This window comes from Gekko japonicus, unplaced genomic scaffold (genome assembly GCF_001447785.1).
Source record: "Gekko japonicus isolate JY-2015 unplaced genomic scaffold, Gekko_japonicus_V1.1 scaffold3395, whole genome shotgun sequence".
In the NCBI taxonomy this organism is placed as follows: domain Eukaryota; kingdom Metazoa; phylum Chordata; class Lepidosauria; order Squamata; family Gekkonidae; genus Gekko; species Gekko japonicus.
Window position 1 is genome coordinate 15722 of NW_015171603.1, and position 26442 is coordinate 42163.

Consider the following 26442-nt stretch of genomic DNA (forward strand, 5'->3'; position numbering starts at 1 on the left):
GGTACTATCTACTCAGTTTGGCCTTGGCTCTCCAGGGTCCCAGGAAACTGTCTTCCATATCACCTCTTACCAGATCCTTTCAGCTGGTCAGCTTATTTTTCTCTCTTAACGCTGTTATTGTTTGGGGGTAAATACAGAAATAATTACCGGAAAACAGATTGAGATCATTCCTGTGAAGTTAATTCACTCATATTCCCCCCTAACACATTTCCCAAACCCACAGTCACAGGTTGCAGAGCCTATTATTTCATTTTACAAAACCTGCCTTTCTGACCTCATAAGGGCCACGTAACATAACGGAACTCACCATTTTAGCTTCTGAGTGCATTGGAAGGCCTGATGGTGAAATGGAGCCACTGCCGACAATGGGAGGACCAGGAATACCAGGAATGTTTGGCACTACAGACATCGGCCTCGCAAGCTGTAGAGGCCAAAAGGGAACCTTGTGTTAAGTGAAGCAATTTTTATGGTACTCTCTTTACACAACTCCCTCCTTGAGGGAAACAATATTTTCCTGATGAACAGTATATGTTAGGGGGATACCATCAATTCTTTTAAAAGCAGTATCACAGCTGCTTTAGGTCACAGCACTATCAATGGTTGCTCTGAAAAGATAGATACTGGAGGCAAAAGAAATGGAAAAGAAATGCTCTCCTCAGGCAGCATTTTTTAGATACCTTGGGTGTAAATGTTCCTACTAATCATGAATACAAGGCAACTACTGGTCTTGTAGAATTTATAACCTCCACTCCCCCAACACAAGGCAACAACTTTTTGGAAGGCTTAAAGGGATTCACAGTACCCCACCATGAAATCGACAGTGAATTTGCCCACGTAGTATAGTCGGCAGCTGAAGCAACGCAGACTGCAGCAGAAGGTACTCAAGTTTGTCAATCACATATCCCGAGAAAATTCATTTGCAGAAATAAAAGCTAAATAACCATTTCATGCCCTGAAGAGGCCAGGGAGGGAGGGTCCCGTCCCCCCTGCCTTGGAAAGGCCAACATGTTCTCTGCAAGCTTGAATGATTCCAGCACAGAGCTAGCTAATCAGAGAGCCTGCAGTTCCCAGCCCTGGAACCAACAGTGAAAGCCATCTGCTCTGATGGAGGCTTCGGTTTTGAGCCTTAATGCCCTGCAATGTGTTTGGCAGGCACTGCTACCTTGCAGGCGACGGGTCCCTCCGCCCCCTCCCCTCCAGCCAAGGCTTATCTCACACAGAGGGGTAGAGAGGGATGTCAGTTTTGCAAATTAAAGTATCCACATATGCTCTACAAAGGGAAAAGCTGTCCCTTCCTACATCAAATGCGGCCATGCTGGAAACTTCTATTACCGATATGACAGAAGGCATCTGAACAGGAGGGCCAGGAAGAACAGGCATGGTCTGCCCATTCACAAGTTGCATGACAAGTGGTACGGAGCTGGTTGGAGATCTGGAAGAAAACAAACAAACAAACCACACAATACACATCTCAGTTTAGCTTACATGTGTGATCAGAAGTTCCTGCCCAGCACATACCAGATGCAGCTGATTCCCTTTTGATGCACAGAGCCCCCCCATGCTAAGCCACCCATGGAACAGGCTGAACATCTTTGCAGGGGCAGACGAGTCTGTTAGGAGGAACATCAACCTAACCTAACATTTTACCTGCCAGATATTGGCTTCCTCGTCTACAAGCATACGGGCTGCAAAAGAGCAGACTCTCCCAGGTTGCTTTTATCTGCTCAAGGTTTAACCCTAACCCTACTTGACTTTCCTACGGCTGCTCCTGTTCAGGTTTCTCATATACAACTGCTGTAACCTGCAAGACTTGAGATCGTAAGACTGCAGCAAAAGCTACTGGCCAGTAGTTACTGAAGGCCCAGTTAAAAGCCTTGTTAAGATCCCTTCTTCCCACACACTTCTGTGCAGTCTGTTACTTACCCAAGCTGTCTGTTGGAAGGCGGAGCCTGGGTGATGACAGAAGTTGGAGAAGGAAGAGTGGGATGTAGAGGATCATACCCCAAGTGCAGTGGTAGTGACCCAGGACGCACGATTGTTGGAGTAGGAGTGGAAAGGATAACAGGCTTGGAAGCACTCTCCTGAAAAACACACAGAGATGCAGTGTTAGACATTAACACTTTGTGGAAATAATCATGTGTGATCTTCGCGTCAATCCTCAACAACCTGGTAAATCTTTAAGACCACTGCTCATGGGAAAATGGATAGACAGAGTAATGATTACTTCAGCTGCACAAATAGTAACTAATATCCATGCCCCCCCTTTTCTGTTGTTGTACCCCATTTATGGTGCTCCCTTCCCCAATGAATGCTCACCAGGTGTCCATTTGATACCTGTCAAAGTCCAAGCTTTGGTTGGCTAAGTGTTCTCCTGCCCTATGCCAAGTTTGCTCCGGCCATGACATTTCGGAAAATGCACAAGTCTAGTGACTTTTGGGTCTCTTACTATTTTTATTGATACGTTTATTATATTACGATTTTGATTTCTGCTTCGAAGTGCTATAGACAGAAAAGTGATATATGCCCGTTTTAGATAAATGTTTAAATAGCTGAAGCTCTAAACTCTGTCTGAAGCACAAGATAAATAATCCCTCTCTGGATATTCTGATCAGAGTGAGATTCCCAACAAACATAAAAACTTTGCTAACCTACTTTAACATAGTATAGGGTTACCAGATGTCCTCTTTCTTTTCTTTTGGTGTCCATCCTCTTTTGGGGCCTTTTGAAAAAACTGACAAAATGTCCTCTTTTTGGGTTGGAAGGTTAGGAATCCTCCTAGATAGTAGCAATTATCACAGTTTAAATAGTAGGGGTATTTAAAATGAGATTTGTCACAGTGATCACTGGTCTGAAGTGGTCAGTTGGGAAGTATGTCCTCTTTTTTGCTTTTCAAAATATGTTAACCTTAACATACTGTCTACACCAACATAATGAAAACACCAGTGATTATAAATACATAAGAGAATTTCTCAAACACAGGAACCTGTATTTTTCAATGCTTCACCGCCACTTGAATAAATCATGCAAACATTACCTGGTCTGATAAAAAAGCTCAAACTCCTTTGCCTTCTTTCATATGAACCTGCCTATTCTTACGTTTTCTCCCCTTTGCATGAGTGAGGTGGGACTAGGGTTGCCAACCTCCAGGTGGTGGCTGGAGATCTCCTGGGATTACAAGTGATCTCCAAGTGACAAAGTTCAGTTCACCTGGGGAAAATGCCTGCTTTGGAAGGTGGACTCTATGAAATTATACCCCACTGAAGTCCCTCCCCTTCCAAGCCCTGCCCTCCTCAGGCTCCACCCCCAAATCTCCCACTATTTCCCAATCAAGAGTTGCCAACTCTAGGTGGGACTAACGCAAAACATTTTTTCTGCTGTGTTGCCCAAGTTATGGAAGGCACATCCCTTTTACTTGTTTTGTTACTTTATTTAATACTGCTCTTCTAATTTAACATGAAAAAGAACCCCAGCAGAGGTAGTTACTTGACTATCTTCTCCGGTAATTGCTATTTCATATTGATTTATTGTTTCTGTCCCTTTGTTCTTTTCTCATTTGGCTGCTGGGCTCAGTTCGGTTTTATCTGTTGCTGCTTCCATGGAATTTGCCCTGTGTTTTCAGCTCTACCGTATTACTGTAAATTGCCTTGGAAATTGTTGATTGAGAAGTGCAGCATATAAATGTTAAAAAAATTAATTAGCTCTGAACTTCATTTCCCATTCAAAGCGATCTTGCTTTAATGTCATGCCAGTCATGCCTCACACCTCATCCTACTGAATTTAGCACAATGATGGAGGGGAAGGAAGAATGAATCAGACTTACAGGACATGAGTAAACAGTAGGTAGGGGCAGTTAGCTGGGACTGTGGAAGGGTGAGGGGGCTTTTAAGATGGGGAAAAATGTTTCCTTTCGGAGTTGCTTCTTCACTCACTTGGTTCTTCAAAGCTGAGTACCAATTGTCTTTATCTTTTAAAAAACTACTCATGAGGACTGGAAATCCCTCTCTTGGGCAGACACTTTAGGATAACCACACCCGAGGAATGCACCAGATACGGCACTGGATCCAGCAGTCCATAGGTGCAAGTATCACAGATCTTTCCCTCTTTTGCCTCCTCCCCAGCAATCCTTCCTGACCTTAGAAAAGTTGATTCCGGGGATCATAGAATACACATGGACAAATGAGCACACAGGCTGGGCACTACACTGAGGAGGGAGGGAAGGAGTGGAACTACCTTTTCCTCTCACTCCTGTCACCAGAACAGCATGGGTGGAAGAGCAGAAGAGTGACTTCACCCCCTCCTCCTTCCACATGGGGCCTGTGATCCCAGGAATCAACTTTCTTGAGGGCAGAAAGGACTGCTAGGTGGTGGAGCACATGGGAAAGATCTGCATCCATCAGCACCTTCCACTGTCAGATCACAATCCCATTGAGTCACAATAGCCTATTTGCAGCCCATTCCTTGTCCTGCCAGTAATCTGGTTTGGATTCAGATAGTAATTCGCATCATGGTGCAGACTTATTACATGTGTGTTACCCTCCACTTCAACAGGAAAAGCCTCCATATATTGACAGGCACAGACTTGAAAAGCAGACACCCAGTTTACTTCATTCTCTCAGGGCTCTTTCACTTAATGGTCCAGTTCTGCTGCCTCTTAGTTCCCAGGCCACTGCGGCATGCCAGGTCACTGGTGGCCTCACAACCTTGGGTGGAATCACATGGAGAAAGACACATGACAGAAGTGATTCGCATGGCTATGGCAGCTTCAAAAAGGGCTGCTGCTGCTATCACACAAACTGCAGTTTCTATTTCTCCACCTCCTGCAATGGAAGCACCAGCTCATAGCACTAAGTAACCATGGGACAGCAGCCAACTAAAATCTAATGTACAGGCAAACAATAGAGAACACACACTACTCAACTAAAAGTTCACTGAAATTTTACAATAATCTTGGTGTGGTCTGAAACAAACACAGTGATTGCGGCGGACGCAGGAGACAGATGGGAGGCATTCCACATTTGGGGGTGGTAGCCACTGAAAAGGAGGGCCCAAGATGAAGAATGCAGCGTTCCCTCTAGGCAAGGCTATACATGGACAGACGATCCTCTAAACGCTCGTGTTCTATGTTGTTAACTAATGCACATCAATGGGAGGAAACCACTGAAAGCAGGTGAAAAGACAACTCACCTTCTCCTTGGTCTGTGGTGTCCGTGGACTTGCTATTGGACTGTCAGAAGGGGACGAGTCTACTTCCACAGGCTCTTCCTCTTTTATTTTGATGTCTGGGGAAGAGGGGGGAGAGGACAGAGACATATCCAGCGGTCCAGAACACTACAGAAAAAGATAACACACTAAATTGTGAATTCTATATACATCCTCATTGTCTCTGCAGACTGTTGCCCTTTCCCCTCTAGTGAAGTTGGGTAAAAAGCCGACTGTGATCAGCGATCCACAGTGCCACTTTGTCTACACTGTACATGGGCCCCACTGCGGCTTTATACCACAGCTTTCCCCATCCTCAGAAGACTACTACTAGCTCTATAAGGCTAGGAGGGGACAAATGCATAAAGTAGTGCTACTGAGGCTGCAAGTATGGCTCCCCAAGACACGGAGGAGCTGTTTGCTACTTGCATGCTCATCAAGCAACTCGCGGAAAATGAACGCCCAACTACAAGGCTGTTCTAGAAGCTTGTACAAAGAATGCTTGTTAGTTCAGAAATGCAGTGTTCTAGGATTCTGCAAACACCTATACAAGCAATTCTTTTCAAAGTTTTTCTCTTTGAGGCTTCACTAAAATAAAAAAAGGTTGAAATACCTGCAGGTTACAGAAAGCACTTTCATTCACAGAAGCACTGTAAGCTGCTATATAAGTCATTTTTGAATTATTACTTGATTTAAGCAAAAGCCAACAAGAGAGCCGTACGAGTTATTGCAAATCTATGACCAGTCCATTGTAATAAAATCTAACCATATGTCTGAACCTGGCAACATGCCACCACACCTATTTTCCACAGTGCTGCTTGGCCTCTTCCAATTTTCTTAACAGCAATTTTGTTACTGCCTTCTTCAATCAATGAGTCAGAAGACCAGCAAAAGCAAATGGCAAAACTAGGAGCCTGGAATGTCCACGGTAAAGCAAAACCAGCAAAAAGCAAAAGCCAACTGAAAGCGGAAAACTACCACATAAAAATGTGGTACGCAGATAAGCAGCCCTTCAATCAGGGGTCAGCTGCCAGAGACCCCTTGGAGCAAATCCAGCTCTCCAATGGATGTGTGGCGGAGAAAGTGGCAACAGAACGTGAAAGTAGATCATTTTAAGACTTGGAGGTTAAGGAAGTGGCCCTACCATGCTTCTCTCAAGAGAAGAAGTTGTCGACCAGGACTTTAGATTGTACAGAAGTGGACGGCATCATTTCACACCATTAAAACTGTTAGAAAGGATATTCAGACACCAGCAATTGTAGAATACTTAAACTAGGTTGAGAGGAGACCTTCAACTGAATGATACAACTTCTGAACTGGTGCTACCCACATTGGGCTGCCATCTTCAGATAAAGTGAACTAATCAGAGTTGATAATGTTCAGGGAAATAACTGGAACTTTCCTAGAGCTCTATGCGAGAGCCAATATACAGCAAACAAAACGATGACTAGAACCAGGAAGACCTGGATTGAAATTATCTCTTAGCCAAGTTTACTCATCATAATCTCTCAGCTTAATCTATTTTACAGGTTTGTAAAATGGTAGGAGCTGCGGTGGCTCAAGTGGTTAAGACGCTGAACTGCAGGCTGTGAAAGGTCGCTAGTTCAGCAGTTCGGGACCCGAGTGTGCCGCATGACGAAGTGAGCTCCCATCTCTAGTTCCAGCTCCTGCCAACCTAGCAGTTCAAAAACAAGAAATTGCAAGTAGATAAATAGGTATCACTTCGGTGGGAAGGTAACAGCGTTCCGTGCGCGTTGGTGTTTAGTCATGCCGGCCACATGACCACGGAAATGTCTTCGGACAGCGCTGGCTCTTCGGCTTTGAAATGGGGATGAGCACCGCAACCCTAGAGTTGGATTTGACTGGCTTTCAAGCAAGGGAGCCTTTACCTTTAAAAATGGTAGAGGAGGTAGAAGAAGAAACATATGCTGCCCTGAGCTCCTTAAAGTAAGGAGATGCCAACAAATGGGAACAACAATAACCCCTACAAATTCCACTTCCCATTCCCATACAGAAAGCACAACAGACCTTCCCAGTGAATGGCAGAGGGACTGGCATCCTGAATGAGTGATTATATATTGACTAGAGCTCGTGTTAAGAATGCTCATCATACAACAAGCAGTATGCCTGGAAATACCCTCTTTCTCTGCCTTAATTACTGCAAACACTGTGGCTGGAACTATCCAGGACAAAAAAAGAACCCCACACAAAACTCAAACTAGCACCAGCAACCAAGCTCAGCACTGCCAAATGTGCAAGGAATCCCATGAATGCGCCCAGCAATGCCTGCCAAGTTTTTCTGAATAGTAAACCAGCTGGATCCAACAATCCAATCCAGGCAATTCTAGCAAGGGTAATTCCTCCGAGCCTGCCTGAAAGTAGCCCAAGCTTTGAACTGCTGCTGGAGGTCAGAAATATTTGGACCAAATCATATTTAATGCGAAAAACTCTCATCAATCTCAGAATCCTAGTGGTAGCTATTAAAACAATATAACAACAGGACAATGGGTGGTCTTAACATATAAAATTGCCTGAGTAGACTGGGGGTTTTCAACCATTCGTTAAGTAAAATCTTTGTTTTTGTTTCGAGGTAAAGGTTTTGGACTGCAATAAGGAAGGGAGGGGAAAGCGGCAAGGAACCCAGAACAAACCCAGAATGGCACCTTGCTGTGAAATGGCACTGCAGCAAAGGTAAGTCCCAGTTTAAAAACGAAACAAAACCCAGATGGCATTAGTGGGGGCCCTGACCTGGATAGCCCAGGCTAGCCTGAACTCATCAGATCTCGGAAGCTAAGCCGGGTCAGCCCAGGCTAGTATTCGGATGGGAGACCTCCACGGAAGTCCATGGTCCTGACATGGAAGCAAGCAGTGGCAAACCACCCTTGAACATCTCTTGCCTTGAAAACTCTAAAGGGTTGCCGTCAGTCAGCTGTGACTCAATGGCACTTGCCACTACACTAGTGGAGTAAAAGGGCAGGAGGTTTTAGCAATGCTACCCTTAATTCCCCCAGTCACAATATTTGGCAAGATATCCATGTGGTTTGTTCTACAGCAGTTGTAGAGCAATTCAGCTCAGAAACAGGCTGACTGCATGCGGGGCGGTGGTAGTGGTGTCTGTATGTATTGCTTTGACTTTAATTTTTCCATTTATTTCTTACAAGAAAGCTGTGAACACTGACTGATATCTATGGCTGGGGCGGAGTGGTTTTCCAAAGCCTGCAACAACTAATTGGGGTAATAAAAGATTCACTCCCCTCCCCTCCTTTCTCGGTCTCTTGAATCCTACAAGACATGGGAGAAAATCCCTTCCCACAGCCAACAATGTCTCCTCAAGAAGCCTTTTGGGAAGGGTGCATCATTCCCACGGTTCATAAAGTATACAAAAGTGACACAACCAATCAAATATTTAATCAACACCAGCCAGCACAGATCTCCACGCAAAAAAGAGGCACCACTTTCCTACCACCTGTTATTCAAATTAATAAGGAGATGCAGCTGTCCTTGTTCAATACCCCTTTAAACCTTTCAAGTGCTAGAGCAAAGACTAACACAATAAAAAGAGCCTAAACTCAGTGGGAGAAGAAAGTTCTTTGTGTATAGTTACCATTACCATCCTTAGCTCAGGAAGTAGAGCCAGGACTATGAAAGTCACCAACAGTGAACGACAGGCTAGAAGGGGCCGTGGTATGATGGCCTTGTTCCACTACCACCATGCAACATCATCTGATACATTCGGTACAAGCCATTGCTGGAGGTACGATTAACAGCCCACTGGGGCTGATTAAAACTGGCCACATATCTTGAACAAGCACTAGTATGGGGACATGAAGTAAGAGAAAGCCTCCTTCTAGCTCCCAATGTTTTAGATCAAAGAGAACTAAAAGCTTCCCCCCACCCCTTGCCTTTTTCTCATCATCTTCTGTGGCTTTCTTGAAGTCATGCTCGAATGAGCTAGCCAACTCATTGAAGAGGCCAACTTCATCGCAGTTCTTCAGGAAACGGGTTGGCGTTGGAGTCTGATCTGTTTTTTGGAGAAATAAAAGCTCTGATTAAATTATTCATAGAATGAAGAACCAAGAACCATAGGAGACATTAATAACCAATGCAATTTTCAGCATTTCCATTCAGAAAGTTCAGATTTCTTTCTTCATACATTGCCACATTTTGAAAACACACACACAAACAGAATACAAATGGTGGAAATTTGGATAATTGGAGATCCTTCCAAATCAGTGATACAGTTGAGATCAGCGAATCCACAATACATCCTGTCTCACTGATAAAGCAGCTGGGCATGCTATGAGATAAATGCTAGGGAAGGGTAAAGGTTGAACAGGACGGGGAGAAGGAACACCCACTGAAGAGGTTTGGAGGGAAAAATTAGCCTGAGTATGACCGGATGTGGGAATGGATCAGGGGGCATGTTTAAAAGACAGACTGGAAAAGGTCAGGAAGAGAAAAAACATGGCACCAATTATAATGTATGTGTGCCACAGAGCCAAAGGCAAGTCAAAGACAAGATGCTGTCTTAGAAGGCCTCAGCACACAATCTAAAAGACCCATACTCCACAATCCCTTAAATGTTATTGGGGGGGGGGGGTACCTCAGAGAATAGGTACTTAATCACCCCCTAAAAATACTGACACTAAGCAGCTGCTTGGGTTCCTTGTGTAATTGGTCTGATCCCCCATGCCTTTTGTGTGCCCCCCCCCCCCGGACAGGGAGGGAACACCATCAGCTCACCTTGCCTTTTCACTTAGGGACTCTGTTGAATTCACATTTATAACTATTTCCTGATCCTTAACATCCCCCCTGCCACAATGGTCATTAAAAAGACATCTGATAACAGATTAATAATTTTTCCAGTTGCCACATTATTATCCTTTAAATACAGTAATAATGAACCTTAGTGGGGGTTTTTACTAGACCTCCTGCTCATACATACCCATTTTAGACATTTGTGGCACATCAATGGCTCAAGAGAAAATCAATTATCTTCCAATTTAAAAAAAGCTTCACTATTTGGTTTCCTGGCAAGATTCCTGTCACAGGTGAGTGACTATTTAAAAGTAAAAAGGTAATATCACTGTCCCTACTTCAGCATGAGAATTACTTTTCCTAACTATGGTATGACAGTAACTATATTTGTTTTGTAGCTAGAAGGCTGTCTGAATTTTTAAAAATATTAAAGACCCACGTTCTGTATGGTGTCCTATTACCTGAGTTATGCAGATTTGTGTATTTACTTTGAAATACGCTTCAGTTAGCCTTGGAAGGGTTAAGGAACTATGCAGAGCATTGAAACTCCGACTGCTGGAAACCAATGTCTGCATTCTAAAATTTCATAATTAAGTTTATTTTTTAAACCATAAATCTAATAATTCCTTTTAAGATGGATCTGAAGATTCTCAGAATGCTGAGGTCTGCACACATTATTTGATTTCATACTTACACAGGGCAGCGGTGGGATCACAGACCTGCTTCCAACCTTTGTCTGAGTAACTCAGCTTCTGATGGACCTTTGACTACGCCTGCTAATGTTAGCCAGCCCAGAATCTCAAGGGAACCTTCTACTGACACTGCACATCGTTTGGTGTCAGAGAGAAAGAGTGATTTGTTCTTGTTGGTAGGGACAAGCTGTGTGGGCTAACATTTCCAGGCTGTTTGCAAGGACAGGACAGGAGTTCTGAGTGACTCATCTGCTTAATTGCATAGCTGCTGCAGGAGGAATAATAAATGATTTGTGTCTCCTACCCTTGAAATGGTCTCCATCAGCAACACATTATACAACTGGGGATAGCAGTAGTTGTGGAAGTCAAGAACTGCTGACACTTCATGTTAGACAAAAAAAGACATAAAAACGCAGAGAGTTCTGCTTTGCCCTAGTTCCATCTGCTCATAACCCAGCATGTTCTTCTAATGCATAATTCTCCCACCAGTCTTTTCACTTCTCAGAGAGAAAAAAGCAAGGAGGGGTACACTTGCAACACATCAGCATAGCTTTGAAGGATTTTTACATTCTTTGGATGACTCTATATCCACACAGGCAACCAAGATTCAATGATTTTTAATCACTCTATAAAGAGGAAGAATTTCAGGAACTACAGTTTACCTGGTCAGTGCTGTGGGAATGGAAGAAAATCACACCTGCCAAAATTCTATCAGAACTCCCATCTTTACGGAAAGAACACCGTGGAAGCCCTAATGTGTATAACAGGGCTTTATAAATTCAGGCGGGCTTTATAAAGATGTGGTTTATCTAGTGGAAACTATAATATTAAGAGATTTTGAACAAAGCAATGTCCGTTCCATTCAACGACTAACTCTACTCTTTCTTCACTTTTAGGTTTAAAAACAGGAATCAGAATGGAGAATTGAGAGGGCGGGAAAATACCCCTTAAAGGGGAATAATATACTGCTGGACAGCCAGGGACACTTTGCTCAAACCTTATACAGGGTTTCATTGATGGCGCGTGTTTTGATAGAGTCTCATCTGGGCTTCACGCATAAAGTCTTTGCAGCAGCCAATGCACAAGACGGAGTTTCAAATTTATGGACTGTCAGCCTAAAAGCCTAAGAAAATGGGCACCTGGGCCGAGGAGGGGAAACCAGGCTTGTCAGGATTTGTTCATCACCGTGAAAAGCGCAGGGAGAACTGAGAAAGACTTTTTGCCAGTAAATCTTTCCTTGTTAAGTCACAGAAACAAATACTGGCATCAAATATATAAAAACATAGAAATCTGGAAGCCCCTCACTCCCCCCCCCCTCCTGCCTGACTAAAATGAGCATCATAAGATATTAACATGGGCGGAAATGATATTATTCAGTGCATCTGGTTACTGGTATTGAAGTTACAACTGGGATGTACTAATGTGCAGCTTTTTAAGCTGACCTGGATCGCAACATGTACCTGCTATGATGACTGAATCCGTTCTGGCAGGACCAAATTTCAATGTCATCTCATGCTTGAGTTTATGAACCGCCAGGTGGTCCTCATTTGTAAACCTCTGAAATGAAACACCGGGGAGGGGGGTTTGAGAACTTGAATAAATAAATTTTATATTATACCATACATCTTACACTAGGATTTGGGGTGGGATGAATACCCCAAGACAGAAGCTGTAACATAATCGCTACATAGTGCTAGGCAAAAAATCCAGGACAGATTGTGTGAGAAGTGCTGCGTGAACACATTTGCTCTAAATGGAAGCGAAAAGCCATAACATGCTGAGTTGCTGGCAAATAGAGGGAACTAAGTTTAATAACCAAATTTTAAAAGGGAAAAAAGGCAATTGCATGTGGTTGCTGCAACTAAAAGCAGCAAACGCAAATCACTTCTCTGCAGTGCTCTGTGAAATGTGCCACTTTATTATTGACTAATGGAGAGAGAAATTATTTACTATTGGCGTTGGTGGGGGTGGGGAGAGAGAAGAGAAGAGAAGAGAAGAGAAGAGAATCTTTAAGGGTTAATGCCTCAGACTGCGCCAAACCGAGTTGGCATCTGCAAGGCAATTTGGCCCTGCAGTTTATGAAACGGGACAGAGCTAGGCTGGCCCAAGATCACCATCCAATGGCTACAAATACAGAGAAATGCAAGCACTCAATCATCACTCCCGATGAACAAGGGCCGGCGCATCTCACGTGCCAAAATATGCTATATTCCACCTGCAGTACAATAATAGGAGGGAACAAAATGCAACCCAAAAATTTTAATTGGTTAAAGAGTCATTTCAATTATCGGTGAGGAAATTTATTAATTATATACCACTTTCAAATAAAAATATAAAATTGCAAATGGCAAGCCTTCACTCACAAAGAAAAAGGAATGCCTCTTCTGAAATGCTGAATACCTGCATACATCACAAGAAATAAGCGATTGCTGCCTATATATATTATTGCACTTTTTGTTTTTACTTCTCCCCTGTCTTGATTGGAAATTGATTAGAAATTCAGAACAATGCTAAACTCTGAGAAAGTAATTTCTGACTAACAAAAGCTCATGCTGGAATAAATACTGTTAGTCTTTAAGGTGCCACTGGACTTTTGTTTTATCAGCTCCTCCCTTTCCCCCCTCTCCCTTTACAAAAATGAGGAAAATGGGTTTCTTTCTTTCCACTACATCTGAGGAAGTGAGCTCTGACTCATGCAAGCTCATGCTGGAATAAATACTGTTAGTCTTTAGGGTGCCACTGGACTTCTGTTTTGTTCTGCTACAACAGTGTAACACAGCTGCCTCTCTGGCTTTGTACAGGTGAGACAGGCATAGGAGTTGTGTCTATTCTGTTCAATATTGTTGAAAAGGCAAGGAAGAATTTTAAAATGTTAGTAACTTGACAATAACTGATTCATTAGTAACTTCGTAGAGCTCCTCTCTAGGGGCTCTGTTTAGTGACACAAATTAAGCTTGGGTTTCAGAGCTTTAAACATCACTGTTTTAAGATGTTTCCCATCTTAAGCCATCAGGTAGGGGTGAATTTTCCAGAGTTGGTTTTAATCCTTTTTAAAATGCTTCGATGTACTCTGCTGAGAGCCATACTTTCTAGCCCGCACCTTTGTCTCCATATTTCTGCCCCCAACAACTCAAGCAACATCGGGAAGAGCTTCAAAAGAAGATAGATGAGTAAAAAGCAAAATACAGCAAATCATTTCCCCCGGCTGATGTGGAATAATAGGGATATCAAGCAAGCCATTTAAGTAGCAAATCTGCCACTATTTCAGCAACAGCAGCAGCTTTAGAAATAAAATATTCGATGAGGAAAATAAAATTAAAACCCACATCTACAAGTCCTGTTTCTTTGACATCACAATCTGCCACTAGGTAAGCAAGTGAATGGAGTTTTTCGCTTTAGCAGGATGGCAAGCAGCGGCAGCCGGACTATAAAGCATTGGAATTGGGAGTCGAGCTCATTTATTTGCCATCAAGGAAGGATTTGTGGTATCAAGATTTTAAAGGAAGTGCAGTGACACTGTGCTATATTTCAGCAGTGACTGGTAATGAGAATGCTCCTGCTGCCATAGAGTTGGGGCACATCCCAATGTAAACCAAGCCTATCACTAAACTACAGTTCCGGAGATGACAGCTTCTATCCCAAACATCAGCTACGTTTTGTTTAGTCTCAAATTCTCGCTGTGCTGTCACCTCCCCAGGTGCCACATGCCTCAGACAGCAATCCTGATGCAAGAGATTTTTACAGAAATGCCTTTCAGTGTGACTCTGACCCAGGGATTCCATACGCCCTAAACTGATCTGAGGCCTAGTTTGAGGAACAGCACTCTGAGGGCCACCCAGAGGCCGAGGATTCAACACTTGATCGTTAGGCTTGCCATTCCCCCACTTTCAGGGCCCCCAATCTGCTAGCATGGATCTGGCTGGCGGGGGAACCCCACCCCCAAAGTGCCACCTTCACGCCAACATGCCCGGCGCAATGACGTCATTGCATGGGGCATGTTGCAGGAGAATGCTCTATCCGAGGAAAAACTCTATGGTTTTCCCTTGAATGATAGAGGCCCCACCCACAATGGGGCCCCATCATTTCTGGGTGACATTGTAGCAGCGTGCACCAAAGATATCCTGGATGAAGAGAAGAACTCCTCCGCCGGTAGCCAGGTAAGACCTAGCAACCCTATTGATCGTTCCTCTGAGCCTGGGGTTCAGACTCTTCAAATGAAGAACTAGAATCTACAGCTCCAGAAGGCCTCCAACTGTACAAGGCTCCACACTTTCCTCTTTAAATTCCAGGCAGAGAAGATGGAGGGTGATTAAGAAGCCAAACAGTAGCACCAGTGTGCTAATATCCAAGTCAGGATATCCATCCTTTAAATGCTTGGCAAATTGGGTCTTAAAAATGAATATGACTTTTGGTACATAGGAACTCAGTTGAGCTCATTGTTGAAGATCTTAGGAGAAGGCACAATTGATCTTAGGAGAAGGCACTGAGAGATAGGAGATGTTTGAGCTATCTGAATATGACCTACTGGACCTGTGCCACAGGTTCATCTCATCTAGGCCTTGTTTAGCACCTTATGGACATGACTTTGAAATAATGGGATATACAGTCCTTTGCTCTACACTGGGGATGTCGAAATGATTATAGATGTTGTACAGTGCTTATTCTTTGCAAACAAATTAATGTTATACATTTGGAGCTAACCACAGCTCTTCAGCCTGAATCACTCATCTCAACACAAAAGGCAACGCAATGTAACACTAATGCTATTGTTCCAAGTACCACCCCCATGCTGAAAAATCTGAACTGGCTGCTTATCAATTACTAGGAACAATTCAAAGTGCTGGTACTTACCTTTAAGGCCCTAAATGGCTTGTGGCTGGGGTACCTGAAGAAGAACCAGTTCCTGTACTTTCCAAACTTACCAGTTCTCTTTACCTCAAGCATTATATCTGGTGCCACCACCCAGGGAAGTGAGGTAGGTGCTTGCACGTATTCCCTCCTTGAAACTGGTGTCTATATTACTGGTTTTTAGGTACCAGGCCAAAATGCTTCTGTTTAGCAAGGCTACTTCAAAATGCTAACAATGAATTTTATTACCAAGGTTTTTGTTGTTGTTGTTCAGTGGCACAGTCGAGTCCAACTCTTCGCAGCCCCATGGACCACATCACGCCAGGCCCTCCTGTCTTCCATCATGCTTTGGAGTTTGCTTAACTTCATGTTCGTTGCATCGATAACACCATCTAACCATCTCATCCTTTGCCGTCCCCTTCTTCTTTGACCTTCAAACTTTCCCAGCATCAGGGTCTTCCCCAGTGAGTGCTCTCTTTTCATTTGGTGGCCAAAGTATTTGAGCTTCAGGTTCAGTATCTGGCCTTCCAGGAAACAGTCAGGGTTGATTTCTTTTAGGACTGACTGATTCGATCTCCTTGCAGGCCAAAGGACTCTCAAGAGTCTTCTACTGGAACCATAATTCAAAAGAATCTATTCTTCAGCGCTCGGCCTTCCTTATAGTCCAACTCTCGCAGCCATACATTACTACTGGGAATACCATTGTTTTGACCATATGGACTTTTGTTGGCAGAGTGATGTCTCTACTTTTTATTATGCTGTCTAGGTTTGCCATCGCTTTCCTCCCAAGGAGCAGGCGTCTTTTAATTTCATGGCTGCAGTCACCATCTGCAGTGATCTTCGATCCCAGGAACGTGAAGTCTGTCAATGCTTCCACAACTTCCCTTTCTATTTGCCAAGGAATGATGGGGCCGGATGCCATGATCTTAGCTTTTTTTGATGTTGAGTTTCAAGCCAACTTTTGTGCTGTCCTCTTTCTCTCTTAGCAACAGGCTCTTGAGGTCCTCTTCACTTTCTGCCATTAAGAGTGGTATCGTCTGCATATCTGAGGTTGTTTATGTTTTTCCCAGCAATCTTAATTCCAGTTTGTGATTCAACCAGGCCGACATTTCGCATGATGTACTCTGCGTATAAATTAAATAAGCAAGGTGACAATATACATCCTTGTTGTACTCCTTTTCCTATGCTGAACCAATCAGTTGTTCCATATCCGGTTCTAACTGTTGCTTCTTGACCTTATACAGGTTTCTCAAGAGACATGTGAGGTGGTCTGGTACTCCCATCTCTTTAAAGACTTGCCATAGTTTGTTGTGATCCACACAATCAAAGGCTTTAGCGTAGTCAATGAAGCAGAAGTAGAAGTTTTTCTGGTACTCGCTTTCTCCATAATCCAGCGAATGTTGGCAATTTGATCTCTAGTTCCTCTACCTCTTCGAAACCCAGCTTGTACTTCTGGCAGTTCTCTATCCACGTACTGCTGAAGCCTAGCTTTTAGGATCTTGAGCATGACCTTGCTAGCATGTGAAATGAGTGCGACTGTGCGATAGTTTGAACATTCCTTGGCATTGCCCTTCTTGGAGTTGGAATGTAAACTGTCCTTTTCCAATCCTGAGGCCACTGTTGCGTTTTCCAAGTTTGCTGGCATACTGAGTGAAGCTCTTTAACAGCATCATCTTTTAAAACCAAGGTTTTAGCTTATTAATTATTTTAGTCATGTTTTATTTTAAATTGTATTCTGTGTTAATTGCATCTTGCAAATTCTGAAGGGGGCAGGTTATAAACTCTTAAACGATGAAGAAAAACACAGAACACTCTTTGATTCTCCAACACACTGTGGACATAAGTGAGGATCCATATAATCTGCGTACAGATCAGGTGCAGCTTGTTGCTATTAAGAATGTTTGAAGCCACTGAACCCTCCCTGACCCTATTTGTGGATATGCTCTCTGAATTTAAAAATTAGCTAATTTCCCCCTTTAATCAATACACAACCTCCAATTAGAGAATGACTATCCCAACAATCTGCACTACAGGGCTTTGTCAAAACAGACCTCTAGCTGTTACTGGATTTCCAGGTTTTTTTTACTTATTTAGTTTGAACTTTAGTAATAAACAACAATCTAACTAAAATATAGATGCAGTCAGACTTCATAAACCTGATCACCAATATTGGGTCTGTCCTCAATCGCAGTTCCTCTTTTTCTCCCTCTGTCCAGAATAAAGATCCTTCAACCCAAGTTTCTCAGGCAACTGAAATGGTAGGTAGGTAACAGGAGTCTTTTTCTTGCTTGAAGATCCCTGTTTCTTACCTTCTCCAAGCCCATGCAAATGAGAATCCTTGCCTCTCTTCTAAGCCCTATGTGTGTACAGATAGGAAATGGTTAGTGTCAGCCACAAGTAATGGCTGGCTAGTAAACGAAGGTGACAACTGAGGTCCACCAGGGTGCAGTGTTGGTAAAAATGGGAGTGGGAGAATTTTTCACATTCTATTCCTTATTCTTATCTCTAATTTATCACAGTAGTTATGATCTCCAAGATTTAGGGTAGTCCCCACATTACCCTTCTTTTCCAAGAACAGTCACATCAATGAATGATATTTAATACATCTGCTATCCACTGTCCCTTACACCACTTCCTTCATGTTTTCTTAGAATATATATGGAATATATGGAATTTATGAACAATACCAATAATAATTTAATGCCCATCCTACAATCCTTTGCACAGACAAAAGGCAGACGGGAAGAGAGAAAGAAATCTTTAGCCCTGCTTTGTCTGGGCACAGAAAAAATGGTTACATTCTCTCTTTCCCACACATAGCTCAAAAAGCAGTGTTTAGGATCTCTTGCAAGCCTATTCTAGTAAATATCTGTAAGGCAGTCTGAAATTTTGTAATTGGGTAATATGACTTCAGGGAGAACTAAACCACTATGGACAAAAACTACAGCATGTATTTCATTTAACAAATGTGGTAGTTTAGTGAGCATGCAAATCTGTTTTTCCCTATGATGATTATTCATTAAGAATCTGGACTAGGATAATATATTTAAACAGTTCTTCTGTTTCCCCTCCAAGCCTGCTGTTTTCATCTCTATTGCAACAGGATGTCTGTATCAGAATACATATATAAAATACACGGTGCCTTTCAAATCAACATTGCAGCAGGGGGAAAAAGTTACTTTTCCTTCAATTTTATTAGCAGCTTGCTGAAATCAGGAAACCCACAAGTAGACATTCTCCCCTGGGAAATGGGGTGTTCAATGCATTTATGTGCACTACACAGTCTCTGAAAGTTGCCTCACACTTAAATCCTAAAATGTTGCTTTTGGCTCCGACAGCACCAGGGACCCTTGTGGATATGCCTTTTACTTTAAGAATGTGCTTACATCCTGAACTATGATTAATCCATGTTCTTTTGTTTTTATAAACTAAATCAGAAATACAGGCTACATTCCTGGGCAACACTTATTTACGTTATAAGCAAGCCAAGTCTCACTATCTGAAAATGTATGCAACTTTAAACATTGCCCATTTCTTAACTTCGAGCCAGGAATAACAGAAGTATAAATAGCTAGGGTTTTTTTTAAGCAGCAAGCTGGAAAAATATATTCATTCTCCTTGTTCACAAGCCAGGTTTAAAACTGCTTGACCTATTTCTTAATCTTCATTATTTGTGTTACGAAAACTATTAGCCCACCTACTAAAAAAGCCATCATTTGCTGCCTGACATTACACGCCATAGTAATTTTAGCAGTATGCCTGAACAAATGTTGAGGCCTTGTTCTATGTTTCTTCCTCACTGAGGTTCTATCTTTTCTCTGTGGCACCTTGTGTGCAATTCATGTCACCGCTTTACACTCTGTCACAGAGCAGGTCTCTGCATGTAAGGTAGTTGTGTCAAAGTGAGAATTTGAGCAGCTGGAGCATCTTCTTTCATAGTACCGGGGCAAAGAGCAACTGCTGAAATTCTTCCCTTGTACTTAACCTGAGGTGCCTTCTAAAAATCTCATTTAGTAAATACAGAACGCCTACAATAAAACATTGATTTAAAAGGCAGCACAGAAACAATGGCTGAACACTGTAAAACTATCAAAACAAGTGTCCTAAAAACAAACCAATGGAGTGAATTGAAAGATTAATACGACCAACTAAAAGTATGCTCCACAAAGAAGAAATGTTTTCACCTGATATTTAAAAATAGATTGTCAGGTGAACCTACAGAGAACTCCAGAAATGAGGCTGCCCACCTCACCACTGAAGATGAATGGCCACAGAAAAAGGCCTTTAGCTTTAGGCTTGCTTCTTCCTCAGAGGAACACACATACACAACACACACAGGAAACAGAGTTCTTCTGTGAGTGCACCATCAGTAGCCCTGCACAGCCTCTTCACACTCTGTAGAAAAAAGAAAAGAAAATGGGGGTATACCCCCCCAGACTTGGAAAGCATCAAAACTTCTCCTATGAAATATTTTTTCTTTGAAAGAAGTGAAATGCTTTTAAAGATAAAGTTTTGTTCAAAATGTACAGCAAGAAAGGCTGAGAACTTTTTATTTCCTATGAATGTTTTTTTTCTTTTGAAGTCACTGAAGTGCTTTTAAAGAACAGTTTTACTTACTCAAATTGTATAGCATGGAAAAGTCTGGGGGTTTCCCCCCACAATTTTTCCAGTGGAAAAATTGCAAAATTATGGGGAACAATGAAAAAAATCTTATGAAATCCCCCCCCCCACTTCTCGAATGAGTGAAATGAGCTAAGGCAGCATAGGATGCAGCAGTTTACAGCTCTCTAGTATTGGGTATATTTGCAATTAATACAATTATATATGTTGTTATACTTGATGCATTTTATGTTGTTAAAATAGCAACATGGTTTAGGTTTAATAGGAAAATAAGTATTGCATATACTTCATTTTTCCAAAAGTGAAAACCTTTTCCCCCATAGCTTGAAAGTTTCTGGAAATATTTATCTATAGTTGCATGAAGGGCAGGAGGGCTTATGTACTGTGCTACTGGTGAAACATGGAAATCAACAGTATACTCCCTTTTTACATTTTCTCTGTGAAAGCAAAATGAAAGTGTTTTCTCCAGTAGTTAAAACAAGCCCCCCCCCCCCCCCCCCCCGGTCTTTTTCCAAGTTGTCAGGAATTCAGAAGGACTTGTGACTCAGAACCTGGTAAGTGGTGCCATGGTCCAGAAGCAAAAACAGACGTACATCTTGTGTTCTCAAATGGCATGTTGTGCAGGATACAGAGATCAGATCTCTCATTTGGTAGACAAATTAGAACCCTGAGTCTCAGCCACTAAACTGTTGCATCACCTTGGGCAAATGAGTAAGTCTCAAAATTAAGCCAGATATGACTTGTATAAAGCAGGAAGAGGGAACGTAATTTTAACAAACGGGGCTGGGCGGGGGAATGGCTGGAAATCCCCCTTCCTCTTCACAGTCCTTTGCCCCATCCCAGCTCACTTTCAGTACTGGGCAGAAAGTTCAGGTGAGGTAAGAGAGAGAAGAGTTTGGTTCAGCTCCCTTAACAGATGTTAAAATCAATATATATCTAATTCTCAACACAGCAAAACTTGTGGCTGCTCAGATCCAGAGACTGGACCAGTGAACAAGAAGACAAATTTTTCTACAAATTTGAGAAAAGTGCCAGATTTGCAGAAAAATCTAATATCGGGGGGAGGGGGCCTGGGGGTTAATCCCCCCCCAAATAATAGAGGCAGTACCTGTAGCTTTAAGAAATGAATGTCCTCAGTCTGTTGTTCAGTAATAACAACTGTATTGTCAGTTGAAGCCTTGGTTTCTATCAGTAAAGGCAGGGAGAGGGCAGTTTCCAAGGCTATTCTAGCCTCTGAGGGAGAACCAGGGCAAGGCCCAGCAGCCACTATCCAGTGACTTGATACCATGCAAATTCCATAACTCACCTGGGCCTGGTTGCTTTGCTAGTGTTCAACACCAGCCAGCCAGCCAGCCACCCATGTGATGCAGAGGTTAGTAGAGTTTCAAACTAGAATCTGTGAGACTCAGCCTCAAATCCCCATTCTGCCATTGAACCTTCCTCGATGACCTTGGGCCAATCACTGATCCTCAGCATAATCTACATCACAGGTTGTTGTGAAGATAAAATGGAAGATAATGATGTAAACTGCTTTGGGTCCCGGTTGCGGAGAATGGAAATGTAGCCACTTGGCCAGACTTTTCCCAGGGAGATTATGATTATATTCTGTGACTTGAAAGTTTTTCTGACTTTATCCTAAACTTTTGAAGTTTCTACTCTGAAGAGGTTTTTATATGATATTACAGCAGCCAAATACTGTTGTCTGTTATAATGACATGAGGGAATAAGAGGGATTACTATGTTCTAAAATTTGCTTATTATGGTTCCCAAAGTGTTTCCTATCCACGTGCTATCTAGATTCAGATCAATATGAAAGCTGCATCATATGTCTTTTGATTGCAGCCTAGGACTATCAACCATTAAGACAAAACACTGACTAGCAAAATAGCATGGAACTCTCACCCACCCATATACACAGATTTCCCCCCACTGCTCTCTTTCCACCCTTGCTTAACTTTCTGCCCATCATTTCTGCCTTTCTGCTCCTCCCCCCTTCTGGTTTTACCTCCTCTCTCCTGTTTGGCCCCTCTCCCACCATCCTGGGTCCAATTTTCTCCCATTTATGACTCCCGGTTGACCCCATCCTTGTCATTCCCTACTTTTCCCTTCTCCATGCTGCTCTCTCCTCTGCTTTTCCTCCCACCCACCCTGGCTCTGGTTCTTACGTTCCACACCTACCCTCCCCTTTTCTTACAGTGGAGGCCTCAGTAATGTTTTAGGTTACCTAGGCAACCAAAAATAGCAGCCAAAATCTCACAATATACACAAAATCTCAGAACTTGTAAAGTTTTTTTTTTAATTTCTCCATTTTTTACTTTAATTTTTGGTGCATACCTGGGGGTTCCTCCTTGACTGCGGAAATGTTTGCTCTCAACCTGGATCCCCCCCCTTCCTATAGCAGATTTCCCCCCTCACACAGTGGGGCTGCCTAGGGCTTAGATATACAATATTAAGAGTATTCAAACCACCTTTATCATGTTGCTAGTGACACTATTAACAGATTATTTTTTCTTATACAACTCAACAGCATGTTTAACTACTTCCTTAACGTCAATGGCTCAAAACCAACACCACAAACATTGGTAGGATATTCATATTTAAGGTAGTAATCCTCACTAGCCCACAGATGCTTAATATAATCTGTTAGACTTCACCAATATATGTAAAGTGGTACATTAAAAATCTATATAATATTTCTTTATTTTATTTCATTACATTGATAAAAACATCATGCTGTCTGAAAAAGGGATTTTTAAACTCACGCTTTTACATTTAATAACAGTTACATCAGAACTGAGATCATTATTGAACATTAGAGGATCAAATATTAATTTCAAATAAGGAGGTGGACAATAGACTACCTTGTCCTTCTTTCTACAATTATTTTTCCTATTTTAGATCACTAACAAATAGCCCTGCTGAAGGGTAACTATGAGTTATTTTCACAATACCCAAAAAGTTGTTTCCAATGTTGAATGTTGAAGAATGCAACAGGTATAAGCTTGTTCAGCATTAACATAGTTACTTTCTTGATCTCTTCACATTTCTAGAATTCTCTGATCACAGTACTTTTTGCAATAAAACTTGGTAGGTAACCAGTCATATATTTTTCTACTATTTTGAATGATCCCACAAACTGAGATTCTTTGAATACATGAAGGAATGTCATGCTAGTACCACATAAATTAGGAGCTACTGAACTCAGCCCCATTGAAAACCACAAGCTGCTTCTGGATGGTGAGGGAAAATGCTACTTTACTTTATTGGGTAAAGAACCAATTACTAGACAATTAAGGAGAAATTTTGAATGCTTGATAACTGAATCAGCCAGATAACTCTGTACAGTGAGCAAAGGGGTCTATAGGCTGGTCTCCCCACCGCCACCACTTTGCCAACAAATTCAAATGTTGTTTAAATGTGGTGCTAAATATATGTCCTTGGCTACGGTAATAATTTAGGAGGACTTTTCCCATCAGACCACACTGTACAGAGTTCAGTAGCTCCTCAGGTCTGTGCAAGTATGGATCAAGATGTCCTGCTTGGCTCTGAGGAACCATGCAGCAGACTCCATTATGAACAATGGATTGAACAGACTACAGCTACATTTGGGCCCCTGTCTCGCTTTAAGATTTGGTATCATTCAGTGTAGGAAACCTGTGTTTTGGTACGTTTTGATTATTTTTAGAAGTGGTTTAAAACACTGCAATCCTGCGCCTTTAGGATCTCTAATGCTTACCTACCCATACCATGCTTCGGTCCTGTGATGAAGGGTGCTCCCCGGATAATACCAGGGGTTTTACTTTTAAGAGAACAGGCATCATCAACAACATAACAGCTCAAATGGGGGCAATTTATATTTTTGGTACTCTTAGCTGGTTCTAGAAAGAAAGGTTAAGATTACTGGAGTTAGGCTAGAAAGCACTCCACATGTTCCCAGAGACCCATTAGCTATAGTTTGTGAATCTATGCTGTTGTTTTTAATAAAGAAAAAGTGGGGACCTTTCCTCCCAGTAAAAGCTACAGGGGCACTTGGGAAGCAAAACCCTCCCAATCTTACTTTGCTGTACTTGGTCACTTGAAACACTTCTCTCCCTTGCCCAGCTTAGCAAGAAACATGCCTCAAGCCACACAGCATTGCGAGCTATAGTGGGCAAGGATCCAGCTCCCATCCCATCACACCCATGAATCTTTTACTGGAAGAATTATACATCTTTCCTCCCTCTATGAAAATTGCGTATCCCCATCAAAGCTTAGCTTTAAATTTATTATTTTATTTATTTACAACATTTAAACTCTGCCTTTCTGCCCTCATCAGGACCACCAAAGTAGCCAGCAGACTAAAAAATAACGTAACACAAATGCCTTAAATCATTATTTTAAACCAAAGAAAAACATGTAGTTGAAACAATTAAAACCAGATAAAATTGATATAAAAACATAAAAACAACAATTAAAACATAAGGCAGGAAGGAAGGATTACTGAGGGAATACCAGATGGGGGAAAAAGGGTCTCCACTCGCTGGCAGAACACGGCAACAGAAGGGGACAGAGTGGTCTCTCTCCAATACTGGAAGAGTCTCTCTTTCTCTCCTTCCCTCCCTCCCTCCCTCTCTCCCCTGCACACAAAGAGAAGAGCAGTGGCCAAAGCAACAGCCATTTTGCACAAAGTGCAATTCATGTAATTGCATCTGATTGCAAGAGCTATCACGTATATGCTGGAGCTGGAGAGAGAGAAGAGAGCCAGAAAACAGGATCCTTCAGATCCGTCACAGAAATGTAACACTGGATTTTGGCCTTCTTGCAAGATTCTACTGTTTACTGAATGAATCATCCTTCTTGGTGCTCCACAGCTTTTGAATGCCTAATTCTACATGCAAGATTCCTTTGCAAACAAGGCACATTTCTATACAATAGTCTGTCAGAGTGAAGAAAAAACGGGTAGGACAAAACAGAAAACTCTTCCACACGATACCCAGAATAAATTAGAACAAAATTAGTTCATTTGTCCCCAGTGCTGAACATTTGTGCATTGGGAAGTTATACGGAGCTCTTAAAAGCATCTCTGGCATCCAGCCTGGTCCTGTCAATTATATGTAGGCAAAGTAAGATTTGCCAGCAGGTGGTAACATAAGCAGTTATGACTAGTGACTGGTGCAAGCAATCTTGACTTAGAGATTCTCTGTGAAGCAGTGCATTTGGCTGAAGAGCAGACATTCATTCTTTATGGGAAACACTGAACTACTGGGAATAATGTAAGTGTGGGTCAAAATAGACGGGGTGGCATGCTTGCGGCAGCCACAAAGACACGGCTGCTCTTTTCAAGTGATTGAAAAATACCATGAGGGCCTGATCCTGTTTAGGCCTGCAACATGGCACTCTCATTTCTCCCGTGTGCCTTTTCAAGCACCAAAACAGTTGTGGTGTATGTGTGTACAGCCATTTCGGAACTTGATAAAGTGTGGGGGATGGGAAGCAAGAGTGCCTCAGTCCAGCATGTTGTGGGCCTGACCAGGATCGGACCATCACAGCATTTTAAAAATCACTTTAAAATGGTGGTAGTGGTGCACTCATGGTGGCCACAAGGATGCCATCACATGACATCTAGTTCAGCTGTAAGTGTGACATCTGCACTTGCCTGGTGGAAGTGAACATAATAATAATTAATAATTATTGTATGGCAGTGGGTATAGTACAGCCGGAAGATCCAAAGACTGTCTGGCGGCCTGAAACTCTAGCTCTTTTTGTGGCAAGCTAGGTTCATTTTTGGGCTTAAAGAACTGTGACTGACCCAAGGTCACCCAGCTGGCTTCAAGTGGAGGAGTGGGGAATCAAACCTGGTTCTCCAGATTAGAAGAAGAAGACGAAGAAGCGAAGAAGAGATTGGATTTATACCCCACCCTTCACTACCCAAAGGTGTCTCAGAGCAGCTTACAAACCACTTTCCCTTCCCCTCCCCACAACAGACACCCTGTGAGGTGGGTGGGGCTGAGAGAGCTCTTGACAGAAACTGCTCTTTTTCAAGAACAGCTCTTATCAGAACTACGGCTTGCCCAAGGTCATCCAGCCAGGTGCAAGTGGAAGAGTGGGAAATCAAACCCGGCTCTCCCAGATTAGCGTCCGCGCACTCAACCACTACACCAAACCGGCTCTCTGGAAGTTTGCTGCTAACCACTACACCAAACTGGCTCTCTGGAAGTAAACATATACAACCAATTTTGCAAGACTTTAATCTCAAGCATGGATGGGAGAGGAAGGGCCCAACCCAGGCTACAATCCACATTAACACGAGGAAAAAATTAGAATCGTGTCTGAGGATATTTATAGA

At 42.5% G+C, this 26442-nt stretch overlaps 1 protein-coding gene across 1 annotated transcript in view; it reads right to left on the reverse strand.

The window, feature by feature from the left end:
- Window positions 1-17821, reverse strand: part of ATF7 (activating transcription factor 7) — a 33536-nt gene extending 15715 nt beyond the window's left edge. Inside the window, exons 1-7 of the mRNA XM_015419912.1 lie at window positions 17807-17821; window positions 12110-12206; window positions 9102-9220; window positions 5185-5328; window positions 1924-2081; window positions 1333-1432; window positions 308-421 (exon numbers count right to left, since the gene is read on the reverse strand). Of these exons, the coding sequence (XP_015275398.1) occupies window positions 308-421; window positions 1333-1432; window positions 1924-2081; window positions 5185-5328; window positions 9102-9220; window positions 12110-12206; window positions 17807-17821 (747 nt within the window). The remainder of the gene's footprint in view (window positions 1-307; window positions 422-1332; window positions 1433-1923; window positions 2082-5184; window positions 5329-9101; window positions 9221-12109; window positions 12207-17806) is intronic.
- Window positions 17822-26442: the final 8621 nt, after the last annotated feature.